Raw genomic sequence first — 16535 nt, 5'->3', positions numbered from 1 at the left:
ATTTACTTTTTTTTTCTTCTCTGAACTCCACGGAAAGTAAAAACAGTTTTGTTTCTTTTTTTTTATATCTCTTTTTCGTTAATGAATACTACATGCTTGAAACAACAGCAGAGTTACATTGCGTCGGCTGCCGAGCACCGTTCGGACGGGGTTGAGAAACGGAACGCGCGTGAACGAGAGGAAGGGAGAGCGAGAGAGAGAGAGAGGGAGAGAGGTATGACGGCGGCGGCGACGGCGGCGAGGGAGAGGTCAGAGACGCAGAATACTTGAAAGAATTGACTCGAGGACGGAGGTTTTGTTATTTGGACACAGCGTCTCTGCAAGATGGCAGTATACTGGTTTTACAGAGGAGCGCTGAGTCACGCTCACTATCGCCTCGGGATGCCGGAACAGACACCCTCGGTACGCTCAAATACTGACGGTGGATCTTTACAGTAGCTCAAGATATGTTAGTCACCATAGTCTATACACTTATACCCATAAACTATACTGCTTCGTGGGTACGCGTTTTAAGCTTGTTGGCACGATACCGTATAGGTGTTAGAAATCGGATGTAAACGGGTGTTAACGGCCTTTCCCTTTTGACCTGTCCTGCCGCTATAAAAAAAAAGAGTGAAATCGATTGAAACCGCGTTTGGCGGAGACACGGAACGGAAATATGACGCGCGAAGAGTAATCGACACTTACGTTAGAGTAAGAGTATACTGATGTATACTGTACCGTAAGTTATACCATTACGCAACAGGAGTGGCATAAATAACGTTTGAATTAATCATGAGAGTCAATGCGACACTGCCACTTAAAAAAAAAGTACTACCCATCACCTTATACTACCGTGTCTCTCTCTCCCTCTCCCCTTCTCTCTCTCTCCTCTTAACTGTGTCTCCGGGGGGGCGTCATGGACCCCCACCCACCCCCCCTCTCTCCCCCTATCCTCTACACGTAGTACTCCTTGTCCTTGTTCTTTTTGTTCTTGGTCGCCGTCTTGCCGGTGGAGCCGGCGGAGCCCGGCTGCTTCTCCTTCACCAGGGCGCCGTTGCTCTGCGCCGTGGCCGAGTTGCTGATGTAGTTGCGGCTCTGGTCCACCTGGTAGGAGCCCTCGTCGCGGTTGCGGTACTTGTACATGGCGTAGAGCAGGATGAGGATGCAGAGGGCCGCGGCGGCCACGATGCCCACCACCATGCCCGTGGTGCTGCTCGACTGCTGCACCTCCACGGCGCCGGGCAGGCCTCCTCTCTCCGGGGACGTGGGGTCTGCGGTGGGCACACGGGGGAAGTTAGGCGGGTAGGTGGCGCCCACGGCGGCGCCGCCGCCCCTCGCCCGCGGGTCGGACGAAGGGTGGGCAGCGGGCGGCAGCAGCACCTGGTCGCGGGTGTTCATTTTGCCGGCGGGGATGTTGTTGTTGCCGGAGGCGGGCTTGGGCTTGAGGCCCAGCCGATCAGCCGGGTCGGCCGTGGGGGTGGCGGAGCCCCCGCCGGCGAGGGGCGGGCGGTGGCTGGAGCGGGAGGAGTGGCGGGTGTCGTGGGGGTGCCCGGGGGAGCCGCCCGCGCCGCCCTCGCCGCCCGCCGGGGGAGGGGGGAGGACAGTCCTGTCGGTGACCAGGGGCGAGTTTTTGTAATAGTCCTCGTCGTCCGACTCGGTCATCTCGCCCGAGCCGTACGCGGACACCTCGATGGGCTCCTGGTCGCAGTCCTCCTGGTCCAGGGGGCACGGGGGGCGCGGCGGGGCGTGGTGGTTGGGCGGGTGGGGGAGGAGGGACTCTTTGGTGGTTTCGAGCAGGGTGAGGAAGGGGCGGTAGGTGGTGGGGGGCGGGGGGATTACCGGGTAGCGCGTGGCAATGGACGGGGGGTCTAGGGAGTCCACCGTTATTATGGGCAACACTAATTCACCTCCTGTTGGACAAGAGAGAGACAACGGGGAAGGGAGAGTGTTAGAGAGCCTGCGGAAGGAGGAGACCCCTCCCAGAGCCAAAAAGACCAGAAAGAAAAAGCAACAACAGTTCAAATGAAAACAGCAACACCATTATTAGAACAGCACTAAAAACTGCAGGTTAGTTCTAAGAGTTAGTTAATGTTTTAGTTAGTCTCTCTTCTAGTTAGTTAACATACTGACTAGCGCTAATCTGACCATTTATCATAATATATAAGTAGAAGATAACATTCTGTCCTATGACTATCACTGACCTGTCGCCCTATACAGTACGCTAGTCTGCATATAGTACACCTACTACTGCATTATGTGATGCTATTAACTGGCACAACAAGATAAACAGAGGCTACATATTACATTGAACAGCTACAAATCCAAACTACTACAACAGCCTACGTAACCCTCACTACTCTATGCTTGCTTACCTATATACTGATTACATTAGTGTCTCTGCTCTGATTGGTTAAATAAGATAGCAAACCACGAGGTTCAGGGTCACTTACATCAACAAATTGGCCGCATGATTTTTGCATGAAAAAAAAAATTACAAAAAGAAAGCTGTGTAAGATTGTTCTCGGATAGTGGTAAACAACTCCCCTTCCCCCATTCCTTTTCTCCTCTTTCATTTTTATTCTTTTATATTTTTTTGTGCGGAGAAAAGACAAATCTTTGAATAATTCATAGTTTGTTTGTTTTTGTTTTCTGTGTTTTACTCTCCAGTTTCTCATGAAGAATGTGCTCAATCCCATTTCCCCCTTTTGGCCATGGACGTGATTTCTATGGCTCGTGTCTAATTAGCTTAATCTGTATGCAAAACCTTGAGACCAACTGAGGGAAAACTGATGCCCCTAATTTCTACCCCACGCTGTGTGTGTGCAAACTACAGTAGAATGAGAGAGAGACTGGAATTTCAACACTAATGCTGTCTCTCTCGCTCAGATTGGTCTCTAATGCCATTCTCCCTCCCAAAGGCATTGTTAAACATGGGGCATTTAAGGCTTGTAGTGTTTTTCTTTTTTTTTTTTGGCTTCACACGGTCAACCAAAAAGATGTGTTCTGTATTTTAAGAGCAAGTGCTTACGTGAACTAATTTCCATTCCGTGTCAAGCATATATTATCGGGGTGTGTAATAATAAGTGTAATTTACATTTCAAATGGATTCAGTGGTGATCAATCCGTCGGTGTTGGAAGCCCAATTAAAGTTAAGTGTTAAACAAAATGGGGAAAATGTTATAACAGTACATAACACAATATCAGTGACAGACAGGCTATTATGCATTTCACTTCAAAATAACAATTTCCCCGATTTTTCTCAACGACACCCCGAGCTGTGTTACAGTTGCAATCATAGATACAGTTCAAAACAGGATAAAGGGGGAGTGGAATTTGAATGATTATGGCAAGTCTTGGGAGAAAAAAGAGGGAAGGTATAACAGCAATTACATGACTTAAAGAAATGCCAATATCATCAGCATAAAATCATGACTCTGGCTCTTTGTTCGTTGTGATGAGGTAAATCAGAGTGACTCAAGGGGGCAGAGGGATTAGATGAAGCGATTCGGGGGAAAGTACAGCAGGACGAGGATTAAAGAGGGGTTTTTCGGGGGGATTGTGAGGGTTCCCGTGTGGGCTAAAGTGCAGCACTGAAGCCCCCCCACCCCTCAGGGTCAAAAACCATACATTTCTAATGAGGTCTTGGATACACAGGGATATGCATTGCATTAATAAATCCTTTAAGAGATGTTAGCATAATATAACAATACACATTGAATAACATACATAAGAGCTGCGGAGGGAAAAAAACAAGTTAGTCATTGTTCTATAATATCCAATCCGTTTCCCTTTAACTTCTGATTTCAACGACCGCCGCTGGGAACAGTCTCGTTTCCATGGCAATATTCATTTTGGCTGTCCCTGTTTTTTATTCCTCTTTATCTCTCTGTGTCTGAGGGCTGCGTTTCACCTGACTTGAGAGGAGGATGACGGAGTGCGCGCCGCGGCGACACGTTTTGAGGAACCGGAACGTGCGGCTGAACCCGAGTTTTGGAAGTCGGGGAAAATCACGTAAGAATCCTGTGGTTTGTGGAATGACTCGTCAAAGTTGGAGAGAGGGTGCGGGGTTAAAGATATCGTCGCTGTCGGGCAGAAACCTTGTATCTCCAAGTTTCAAATGTGTATGTTCTTTCCGTAAAGTAAAGCCCTGATTCATCACACGAGACTGTCGCACAAAACTAGTGAAAATAGCAGATCTACACGTACACAACGCCTCACAGCGCGAGGTGTTGTGTCCTTGTAGATCAGCTATTTTCACTAACTAGTTTTTTGAAAAAAAAGAGGAAGGTTTTTGACTTACACGGTTTCCACCCAACATCAACAACACTGTATACGAGTTTTTAGCGTCCCGCTTGCTCCTCCGAGATACTGTATGTGTGACTGAGGGTGGCGGAGGAGACAGAGTTTGCTGCTATCTTTACCGCACCATCTGTCTGTGTGACAGGGATGGTGCCAATGCAATTTCATAGCTGTATACCTGCTGTTTCTGCCTTCGCCATCGCCTAGCTACATTCCACTCACTGTGCCCCACTTAGACGCGCACGCACCCAACATCTTTCTACTGTCAGACAGAACCACTTTACTGAATATTAGCGAAAAAGTCTTGTCTGGAATCCGCAACGCAGATATTTCCCATTAAGGTTTTTCAGTGCTGGCACTGTCTAGGCCACTTTACGTGCCAATCTGGCCACTTTGACAGTAGTCTGCGGTTAACAAATCGCCTGCAATTTGAACAGAAGCAATGTCAATTATCGTGCGAGACATGGCTATAAGGAATGTCTGTTGTGTAATGGCGAAAGGATATGAACGGCCTATAGCCGTGAGAGAATACAGGTAGCAAATCTGCGTGTTTCCTAAACCCACCAGGCTTGAGTTAAGACCCGCCTCGCGGAAACGCGAGAACTTCTAGGAGTGGCTGAAATCCTTGCCGGACACATGGAGGGTGGATAAAGTCAGACCTATAGTAAAGGCATGAAGACAATCTTAAAACTTGTACTGAGAAATGCCTGCATTTGCACAATGCACAGCTATTAATCTGTCACTACAGTGCTCAAAAAAAAAAAAAAAACTTTGTAGCCTACTGTGCTTAAAAAAAGGGAAAACTTTGTAACTTTGCTAAAGAGAAAAACGTACTGAGAAAGCTATTAATTTGTCACTACTGTGCTCAAAATAAAAACTCTTACTGATTATCAGTTAAATTGTTATAGTTTATATGGCTTTGGGCATATTCTGCTGTGTGTATTATTGTAATGGATCAGTAGGTAGTAGGTACAGTATTGCGTTGCACTAAGAGCACTATATGCACTTTCATACTTAAGATTATTGAGAGAGGCATTTCCGCGAGGCGGGTCTTAACTCAAGCCTGGTGGGTTTCGGAAAACACGCAGCAAATCTATGTTAACGTGTTTGTGAATGAATTTATATACTGTATTTGAGTAGCAAATCGTCTCTGTCTGGTGGAAACCAAACCACATACTGTATTGTTCAAATCTGTTACCTTTCAGGATTCAAATTCAAAAGTAGTAAAAGTGGAAGATCTACGAGCTCGAGCATGAGGATCTGCTACTTTTTATACATTTGTGTGACGCCGTAGTATGATCAAGTAGGGCGTTCATTTGAAAAAAATATACAAAAAGTAAGTTGTCTGCCCGACAACAGCAAAATCTAAGTTCTTCTGTGTTATTATATTATTACATTAATTTATATAGCCTACTCTATACATAAGTAGCAACATTATTATTATTATTTTAAATTATTGTAAATGACGAGTCTTATTCCTAAACGTTCCACAAGCCTGGGGGCTAGGACTGCAACTATCGATGATCTGCTTAGTAATTATTTCATCCGTTTTTAATCAACCGAGACTTCGTTTCATTTATTCTAATCGACAAATACAGAAAATAGCCTTTTCTTCTTATTCAATATATTAAATTATTCGTACGATAGATTAAATCAGTTAGTTCGATTAACTGCTGCGCACATCCTGGCGTCAGAGACCTTGAGTCCGTTTGTCTGTTGAGAGAAATGATGAAACTCAAGCCTCACACACACAGAGAGAGGAAGTCACAGCAACAACAACAGTTATCTGGTGGAACCATCTTTTCATTTCCTTTGTGCAACCAGAGACTCTAGTCTGCACCAACGGAATCTAACCATAATAACAAGTGTGATTGGCTCTGTCTCTCCCCGTGATTGTATCCTGTTTCCTCCATATGCAGCAGCGAGCGGTCAATTTAACGCCCAGCGGTTGGTCAGGGAGACGCTGTGAAAAGCTGTGGCATGTGACGACGCCACGGAAAGTCAAATCAAAACGCTGGCTTGGCTTGCGGTTCATTCAGTAAAAATAATAATACGAATAATAATGATACACGCAATTTATAAAGTGCTTTTCTAAGTACCCGAAGTCACTTTACAGAAACGAAATAAAAACGACTTTATCGGAGGAAATGTTTTTGTTAAAAGGTTAAAAACTATAGAGAACAAAAGGGGGATTATGATTATGTATAGGTAGGGAATGCGAGTCTGAAAACGGGAGCGTGTCGATATTGTGACATACAGTAACATTTGTTCGACATTCCACTTGTTCGACACGGATGAATGCTAACCTGGTGAAATGCTAACCTGCTGACGCTGGTGAATGCTAACATGGTGAATGTTAACCACTATGCCTAAACCTAACCCTAACCCAAACCCTAACCTCAGTAAAACTATGCCTAAACTTAACCCTAAAACCTAACCTTAGTCAAAATAATGAAACGTAGAAATAGCGAGAATTGCCCTTTGAAAACATGGGTTTTGAGTGTGGTTTTAAACTTGGTGAGGTCGGGGGAAGCTTTGGTCTGAGATGGCAGTGAGTTCCATATAGGGAGGGGGTGCGGCCACCGAGAATGCCCTGTCACCCCAGGTTGGGTTTCTTTGTCTTATAGGGATGTCCTGGTAGTTGGCATTACCCGATCTGAGGGAGCGACCAGGGGCGCGCATCGTTGGAGGAGTTCAGGAAGGTAGCAGGGAGCTAGTACAGTAGGTAATGATCAGTAAGCCTATCTTGAAACCTATTCTGTGTTTGACTTGGAGTATAGCATTTCAAGCCTAGCTAGTTTTTTTACATTTTGACATATTGAAATGGTAATCCACAAGGGCATCAGCAATCATTAACTCAGGCATCTTTTACGGTTCACAGTTCACGCTATTCTTGCATGCTTCTGCGCCCCGTCCGCCTGGTGTGTTGTCCTAATAGTTGTCTATGAACATTTTGAAAGGAAAGGGTCTCACTGCGAAAAAACTCTGTTAATTTAATTGTTTGTTCGTCATGCCACATAATGTCTTTGGTTGGTTCTGATGAAAGCCTGATGGATGGAAAATCCCTTATGTGGCACGGTGAATGAACAATTAAATTAAGCAAACTGTTTTTAATGGCTTGTGTGTGCGTATGTGTGTGACTGCATGCATGTGTCCTTCCTTGTCCAAAATGTTTATACAAATCTCATTATCATCACTGACGTTAAGCTTCCGGAACTCACAAATAACATGTGAAAATAATCTGTAATGACATATAAAAAGACAAAATATTATTCATGCATGTTTGACGATGATTCTTGTTATTTAAGCCAGCAATGTCTGATTATATAAAAACGTCTTACTGTACGCCATCCGTATGACTCATTCCCTATTCTATTTACACCAAATGTGAAGGCACTGATCTCCTGACAAACATCTTCCCGCCGATCACGTTTTCTCGCCCACGTTCATTTGAAATATTTAGAGCCAAAAGAAAAAGCAGTTTGAGAGAGAGTTTGAGCGATCCATAATTCAGCGTTGATTACACTTCAAATGGAAATTACAATGGCGTGTGTTGTCTGAGCATAATGCGCTCGCTCTCTCTATCTCCTTGTTCACTTGTAAACCGTTTTTCCAAAGTAGCAGCAATTAAGGCTGTGCTGTCGGTAAAATGCAAAGAAACAATCCCCCGCGCACACACCACCAACACCTTCCCTCCACACACGACGGCAGTGATAAATCGTCGGAATGTGTCGCATTCTCTGCTGTCTGCCTGAGGTGATGTGATTTATTCAGACACTGATGGATGACGTGCCACTCATAACGCACTCGGTGATCGCTGTGAGGGTCACCTCGTCTCAGCTCCACTACGCCACCAGATAGAATGATGGACTAGACTGCCTCCACTTGCCAGGATCTGTGTGTGTTTTGTGTGTGTGTGTGGACAGTTTTCTTTGGCCAGCCTATACTGTAGGCTGGGTGTCCCAGTCCTACAGTATAACGCTGCTCGACACCCCCATGGGTTCGTCCAGCTGCACGGCTGAGGGTGGTAGAGGACATACGGTGCGTTCAAACCTGGTTGGTTTGAGCGGCGCGATTACATACAAAGTGAATGCAAAGACAAGACGACGCGCGACCAGATGCGGCACCAACGATCCGAACTTCAGTTGGAAAAATCCAACTGAAGCGACCTTCGCTTCCCCCCCAACGCGTCCTGACAGCCAATCAGCGTTGATGTTGTCCGGAGACACGGAAATGTTTTGGGTGTTTGGTTTTGGGACTCCGCATTGCATCACAGAAACAGGAGTTCGGTAGGCCAATTAGAGGCTATTTGTAACACAGAGTGCGTTCGGAACTTCGGATATAGGAACTGAGGGCACTGCCTTGCCTATTTGTATAGGTCCCAATGAGCTGCAACGGCGATGAGGTATCAAGCTTTTAATATCTATGGTAGAGGAGAGAGACAGAGGCTGTGGCTGAAGGTGGTGAAGAAGTTGGAGTTCTGGAAGAAAGCCGATCTGCATACAGTTGGATATTTCGGAGGAGACCGTTACGTTGTGCCTCCCGATACACTGTACCTCTAACATGCTTTTAGGTTTTACTCTGAATCAATTTCATCTTCCCATATCTTTGCTTTTTTATTGACCTCAAGCAACTTTCCTTATACCTTTTCTTCTTCCTTCCAGACTGTTTTCAAACGAAAAGTAATTTTCAATGACAAGCTTCGCTGTTCTCCCAATTCCCACTATTCTCCCAAGAGGAACAAAAAAAGAAAAGGAAAGAAAAGGACAAAATGACCGTGTCCTCTGCAACCCCAAAAATAAGAAATTGCTTTTTGGTAGTGGCATTTGTGTGGAGTTATTGACAGTTTGAAGTGGTGGTGGGGCGGCCCGGGAGAGCAGGGGCGTCACAAGGGGGGGAAAAGTGGGACTGAGTTACCAGGGCCCAAGGTGGAGGGGCCTTAATTATTTTATACATTAGCTATTGAAAAATAGCAGATATACTAGCTCGCAGCACTGCCGCACTGCTATTTTTGAAAAGGCGTGAAAATGTATGCAAATCTTTTGAATATGTGTATTTTTTAAGCAAACATTTGTAACTCAGATTTTGCTTCTGGGGGTTCCCTGGGAAATAAATATTTTGAGATGGGGGGTCTGTGGCCAAATACATATCATTTTTGGGGTCCTTCACATGAAAAGGTTTGAGCACCACTGACATTCAGAAGGATTTGAAATAATCAAAGAAAAAGATTTTAACAATTGTTCAAAAATAGCAGATCTACAGCGCAAAATAATTGTGCTGGGGCACCGCAGTGAATCCTTGTACCCAGGGCCCAGAATTTGGTGTGACACTCCTGGGGCTGGGTGTTTCAAGACAGAAAATAAGATTCCTCATCATCTATGTTTCTGTGCCGTGATAATGTTATGCAGTAATCCTAATTATATTTCTCTTTTCAACACAAATCAAATACAGTACATTATGCATTTTCATTTCGCGGCAGGAGAGGAGAAAATTAGTTTTTTCTTTTTGGCTTCTGCAATTCATTAAAAAAAATCCTGTTGATATGATTTCCCCAGTTTTGCTACAGAAGGTATAGGTCCACAGGTATCAGATCTGGCTTATCCCATTTTATGTGGCGCTTAATCTTTTTTGATATTTGTGATGATCATGAGAGAGCCCTCGGACGCAGACCGGGCTAAACTGGACGGGGCAATTCAATCATCTCTCGCCTGCAGCATCAGTGGAGTCCGGGTTAAAGTACAAGGTGGTTTAGAATTCCCGCATCGAAAGCTTTAAAGCTAATCCCTGCTTTCTACCTGCTGGGAACTCGGATGAGAAACTACTGGTAAAATGGCCTAATTAGTCATATTAGCTATATGTACATTCCATTCTGGACCTGGCTGCTATTTCCACTTTCCAGTAGTGGAAAAAGTACTACATTTTTTTTTACTTAAAGTTATACCATGTAACTTTTTTTATAAAACAAATCTTAAAATTGTCCTAACTGTTAAATCGCTAAAGTTTTAGAACCCCCACTCCGTTATTTTCAGCTTCTGAAGCCTTCTCTTTATATGTTTTCTAATAGCCGTGACAGGGGCGGGATTTCCCGGCAAAATTACGTCATCACACTACCGGCCAATTACAGCGAGGGTTATACACTGCCGGCCAATCACAGCGCATCTTGAAGTGGGGTCGCTATGGCGGCCATATTTGTAGTCGCTCGTGTGTCTCTATACTCAAAAGGTAATCTCGGTAATCATCTTACACAGTATAGCTTTAAGTAAAAGTATCAGCACTGCAATGTAGAAAGTAGTAAAGTAAAAGTCTGGAATTCAAAATGCACTTGAGTAAAAGTATGAAAGTGTTGGCATCAAAATGTACTTAAAATACCAAAAGTAAAAGTACAAAACGTTGATGAAAATAGACGATCTACAGGCTCACAACGCTGCTTTATACAACGGTATAAAGCAGCTCAGTGGCCTTGTCGTTAGAGCGTCCGCCCTGAGACTGTGAGGTCAGGGTTCGATCCTGGCCAAGTCATACCAAAGACCCAGTGCCTCCTGCTTGGCACTCAGCATCAAGGGTTGGATTGGGTGTAAGTCCCTGTGACATACTAGCATCATCATGTCCAGGGGATGTACTTGTGCATCAAGCTGCCTCACGCTACAGACACAGGAGATAGGCTCCTGCCCTATGGGCCTCAAATATGGCTCGGCAAGGCTTACTTAGGTCTAACATAGGGCTAAAGTGGTTAATGTATGTTTTATAATATAATATATTATATCTGCAAAGTAGCCAGTAACTAAAGTTTTCAAATCTATGTAGCGGAGTGAAAGTACAATATTTGGATGCGAGATGTAGTGGAGTAGAAGTAAATTGGAAATTGGAAATACTTGAGTAAAGTACAAATACCTCACAATTGTAGCAGAGAACAAGAAAAACTAGGTGCTCAGGAGGTACCAGCAAAGTTAAAAATGTGTGGCGGGTGCTACCAGGATCAGTGGGATAAAACTTGAAAAAAGAGAAGGCGGATCCGAGCACTCAAAAAATAAAAAGGAGGGGAACGGACGTAAAAGCAGTGTACTTTATTTCAAGACATAATAAAAGCCGACATGTTTCGACCCTCTCGGGGTCTTCATCAGGGCATATATGAGGCAAACAGACAAACACAAGTCAATATATACAGAGGGCTGCTGAGTAGCAGAGACCTAGTCAATCAGCACTGAGGACACACACTCAGAATTGCACATGTGTGTGTGTGAGCAGCACAAAAGGTAATTACATAGGAGGGACAATGAATAGAGCAATCAATCAATTAGCCACAAAGACTAAATAAAGAGAACGAAAAAAAAGGTTAACATGCACCTGCCCTGGTGTGTTCTATGTGGGAAGAACCAAACGTCGTCTTAGGGACCGTCTAGCTGAGCATAAGTATGCTATTCGCACAAACAACATGGTATATCCTATAGCAAGACATTTTAAAGAAATGCACAACAGTAATGATGGTTTACTGCGCATCATTGGTCTTGAGCAGATAAAACCGCTAACCAGAGGCGGAGATCGGCTCAGAAAATTAAACCAGAGAGAAACATTTTGGATCCACTCCCTAGACGCATTGTGCCCTCCAGGTCTAAATGAGGATATAGACTTTATGTGTTTTCTTTAAACTTTTTTGCAATTATACTTTTCTTTGCTTTAAGTTTGCTTCTTTATTATTGGCATTTTGTTATATTATTTTTTTTCGTTCTCTTTATTTAGTCTTTGTGGCTAATTGATTGATTGCTCTATTCATTGTCCCTCCTATGTAATTACCTTTTGTGCTGCTCACACACACATGTGCAATTCTGAGTGTGTGTCCTCAGTGCTGATTGACTAGGTCTCTGCTACTCAGCAGCCCTCTGTATATATTGACTTGTGTTTGTCTGTTTGCCTCATATATGCCCTGATGAAGACCCCGAGAGGGTCGAAACATGTCGGCTTTTTTTATGTCTTGAAATAAAGTACACTGCTTTTACGTCCGTTCCCCTCCTTTTTATTTTTTGAGTGCTCGGATCCGCCTTCTCTTTTTTCATACCTCACAATTGTACTTAAGTACATTTACATCTCCTCACCTCCTTTTGAAGTGAAAAGAGCTTGGTTCTGTGCATAATAGAGACCGCTGAGTGGTGTTTAGTGGTGGGTTTAGTCTGATCAAATGCAGGCTCTGGACTTCACAACCGAGTTGCATCGGTTCCACCTCCTCTTGTCCTCAAAAAGAACGTTCATACTTTTGTCTCCGCGGCGCATCGCCTGATGAATTATGGAGGAACTTAACTTGTCAGCGCTCTGATCTTGCCGACACGGAGTAAAAAACTGATATAGCACTACTGTTAGAGAGAAGGCTATACATCCGATGACTGATAAGTAACACAAAGCCATAACAGAGAGAGAGAGAGAGAGAGAGAGAGAGAAAGTGAGATTTTTATTGTTACGTCTTACACACAAGTATATAAAGAGAGAGATAGGAGAGAGACTAGGGAGAGAGGGGGAGGGGGACAGCTGGCAAAGGAAAGACAGCTAGTGTGATGACCTGCTCAAACAAAGCCATTTAGCTGTTACTGAAACTCATTTAGACAGAGAGAGAAAAAAAGATATACATTTTCTGTCAAAATCTTGGTTTTGGTCTGATATTAGGATTTTGCCGGATTGAAAGCCTTGGCTTTCTAATACATTTGTGTGTTGTCAAATGGTCCGTATGCTTCCAAACGAGATACTTTGTCATCTGAGTAGCGAGGGCATGTCACTGGCCGGGCTCTCACTTCGAGTTTGGATTTCCAAACGTGGACATTATATCTTCCTGACTACACCCCAGTACTATTGAAATGCTTTGTCTTTTCCTGTGTTCGGAATTTAAAGTCGCCGTGACAATTTTGACACTTAAAGAAACGACTACACACCTTTTGCATTAAAGGCTAAAGGTAGAACAAGCCCGGGTTCAATCTCAGAGTAATGCCTCCCTTTCGCTCAACTGTCACACTGGAAAAATGTCATCTGTGTTTTTTTACGACTTGAACTTGAGCCTACGGCAGCGGCAAAGGCTTACGCTGAAATATGATCATCATCTGCAAGGTACTGCAGTAGCATTTGGAGAAGTCTTGTCAGATTGGTTTTGGTATATCGTCGTTGTCGGGTGGAAACCTTGTATGTCCAAAACCGTTCGTTTTGCATTTATTATTTTAAAAATTATTTCAACTAGTGAAAACAGCCGATCTACAAGCACACAACGCCTCGCACCGCGAGGCGTTGTGTGCTTGTAGATCTGCTGTTTTCACTACTTTTGTGCGACTGCCTTGTATGATGAAACCAGGCTTTACTTTGCGAAAGAACATACAAATTTGAAACTTGGAGATACGAGGTTTCCACCCGACAATGACGATATACTGAAGTTATATACAGTTCTGTAGCTGTATATTGTACATTGTTGTCTTATTGCTATTTTAGAATATTTAAAAATCTTTGCATATAATGAAATGCTCAAAATTGAGAGGTGAAAGTGGATAATTAATCAATCGATGACATCAAGGTATAGGATTAACCAGATTAACCCAAGCAGACCCTATATTCTGGGATTATCAAACTATGTAATCATTTTGCGAGAATAGCAGATCTACAGGTTCACAATGAGTTGAGGGGGAAAGGGGGAGGAGAGCAAGTATGGATCCCATGGGCGACCCCAGACAACATTATTATCGTCTCTCAAGCAACATGGTATAAAGTAACTAACTGAGTTGTTTTTACTTTACTTGAGTATGTCCAATTTTCAATACTTTTACTTCTAGACCACTCCATCTCAGATCCAAATGTTGTACTTTTACTCCACTACATTTATTTGAAAACTTGAATTATTGGTTACTTTGCAGATATAAATTATATTACAAAACATACATGAACCACTTTAGCCCTATTTTATACCTAGTTTGAAAATAGCAAATCTACAAGAGATTGTAGATCTGCTATTGTCAAACATTGTGTCTTTCAATATTGGTACTTTAAGTTAATTTTGATGTCAACACTTTTGTACTTTGTACTCAAGTACACATTTTGAATTCCAGACTTTTACTTGTAACATTCTAGTATTTCTACATGGCAGTATTGATACTTTTACTTCAGTAAAACATTTTTTAGTACTTTTTCCACCACTGTCAAGCAGGTGTTTCTAATGCATCGCCTGTACAGTATATTATACCAGAGGAGGCTCAGTGAAAAGTGGGTCTGGTGACTGGTCTGACAGACAGCGATTGGGGCCAGGGGTGCACAGGAGGAGAACAATGACTCCATTAACTGTTCGTCTCTACTGCACTATTCTCACCTGTGAGCGCCTGCCAGCGCTGCCACAGTCCCCGGGATGATCAATCGCGCAATGAAGAAAACGACTTTTTCCCCCCTTTACTCCGAGCGCCACTTTCAGCGGTGCGGGGGAAGATCTGATCTCAACTTGGAAACACGAATGTCACACTGAGGTGTCAAGCGAGGACGCAAGCACGCAGGCGTTTCGGAAACTATGCTGGTCTGGTGTGCGTTGAGAAGAGACAATTATTAATGCGATGTTTGTTTTTGGTTGGATTTGTTTGATTTGTTTACAGGCTGGTGAATTTGCGATGCATTGTTTCGTCTAACCCCGAGCAACAAGCCATGACGCATCGCAATCAATGTTTCATTGAAATGGTAATTCATTATTGTATCTTGAATCTTGAATTAGTATATATTTGTAAATGAGCAATTAAAATGAGTCCAAGTAAGTCAGGAGTTATTGTCTGTATCAGCCGGTAACCGGCAGGAGTCTGTCCCCGTTACAATGTGCTAGACCCCTGGGAGATGGATTGCTGAGGTGGAGCGCCACACCTAATATCAGCACCCAGTACTTGCTGCACGACTTGCCACACCCAAGCTGTGGTGTTACTCATGCCCTGAGTTGACGGTGCCCAGGATTGTACCCATGATCTTGTGGTCCAAAGGCAAGAGCTCTACCAACTGAGCTACGCAGAGACATAGTATAGTAGTTGCCCTAAGTTTATGTTTTTAAGCTTGTATGTAGTTGGAAGTATATAATACATACAAGACAGTAGGCGGAAACTGCCACCTGGTGATTTGGTGCTATATATCTCTGAGTTAAATGCAATAAAACAATGCTGGCATTGTTAGATTTTCTTTTTTTTATATAGGCCTATCTCTTCCCTCCTGTGCACAAAAGTAAGACTTTGCTGTCAGTGACATCCAAGCAATTTTGGGAGAGCAGCAGGTAACATATGGAGATGAAATGAAAGAGAACGAGAAGCAGACTATCTGTGGGAGGGAAAAGCGGATCTGGTTGTTATGCCTAGCCTATTAAGACCGGGAATCTGTGTGACGTAACCACTTTAACCATTCTATTTTATACTTTGGCTATTCAAAAATAGCAGATATACAAGCTCATAGCGCGGCACCGAGTGTCGCGCTATGAGCTTGTAGATCTGCTATTTTTGAATGTGATCATTTTGGCAATCTTTGAAGATATATTTCTTTTAAGGCGAACTTTTTTAACTAAAATCTTTGCTTCTGGGTGGTCCCTCGAACATATTTTGAGATGAAGGTCCACGGTCAAACATATAATTCTAATTCTTAAAAACTTGAGCACCACAGATATAGAAACATACGTTTAACCGTTAGGATTTAGAAGACATTTTCAGGTATTTTTCAGGTCTTATTGGGCTAGGAGAACAGCGTCTGTTACTGCATAGCACCTTACAGTAGCATGTGTGTGTGTGCGTGCATGTGTGTGTGCTCTTGTGTGTGTGTGTGTGTACAACTTGAACAAATGCTTGTGCGTTAGCATGGTTTGTGCAAACCTCTATATTTTGACAGAAACGTGTGTGTGTGTGTGTATACATATCGTCGTTGCCGGGTGGAAACCGTGTATGTCCAAGGCCTTTCGTTTTGTATTTATCGTTTTAAAAATGAACGAAACCAGTGAAAATAGCAGATCTACAAGCACACAACGCCTCGCACCGCGAAGATCGGCTTGTAGATGCTTGTAGATCGGCTGTTTTCACTACTTTTGTGCTGCAGACTTGTATGATGAAGCAGGGCTTTGCTTGGTGAAAAAACATACAAACTTGAAACTTGGAGATACAAGGTTTCTGCCCGACAGTGACGATATACTGTAGGTGTGCAAGGTCTCCTTGCGTAACAAATATGCATGGACACCGTGCAGCAGCATCTGTGCATATATAGTATACAGAAATTGTGTGTTGTTGTGT

General features: G+C 43.5%; 1 protein-coding gene across 1 annotated transcript in view; it reads right to left on the bottom strand.

Moving 5' to 3' along the window:
• Positions 1 to 936: 936 nt before the first annotated feature.
• Positions 937 to 16535, bottom strand: part of nrxn2b (neurexin 2b) — a gene marked incomplete at its 3' end in the record, with an annotated part of 1346377 nt that continues 1330778 nt past the window's right edge. Inside the window, exon 21 of the mRNA XM_080741211.1 lies at positions 937 to 1253. Coding sequence (XP_080597337.1) covers positions 937 to 1253 — 317 coding nt within the window. The remainder of the gene's footprint in view (positions 1254 to 16535) is intronic.

Source organism: Nannobrachium achirus (genome assembly GCF_963921795.1).
Source record: "Nannobrachium achirus genome assembly, chromosome: 14".
In the NCBI taxonomy this organism is placed as follows: Eukaryota; Metazoa; Chordata; class Actinopteri; order Myctophiformes; family Myctophidae; genus Nannobrachium; species Nannobrachium achirus.
Note: the sequence above shows the minus strand (reverse complement) of the source record. Positions and strands in the feature narration are given on the sequence as shown.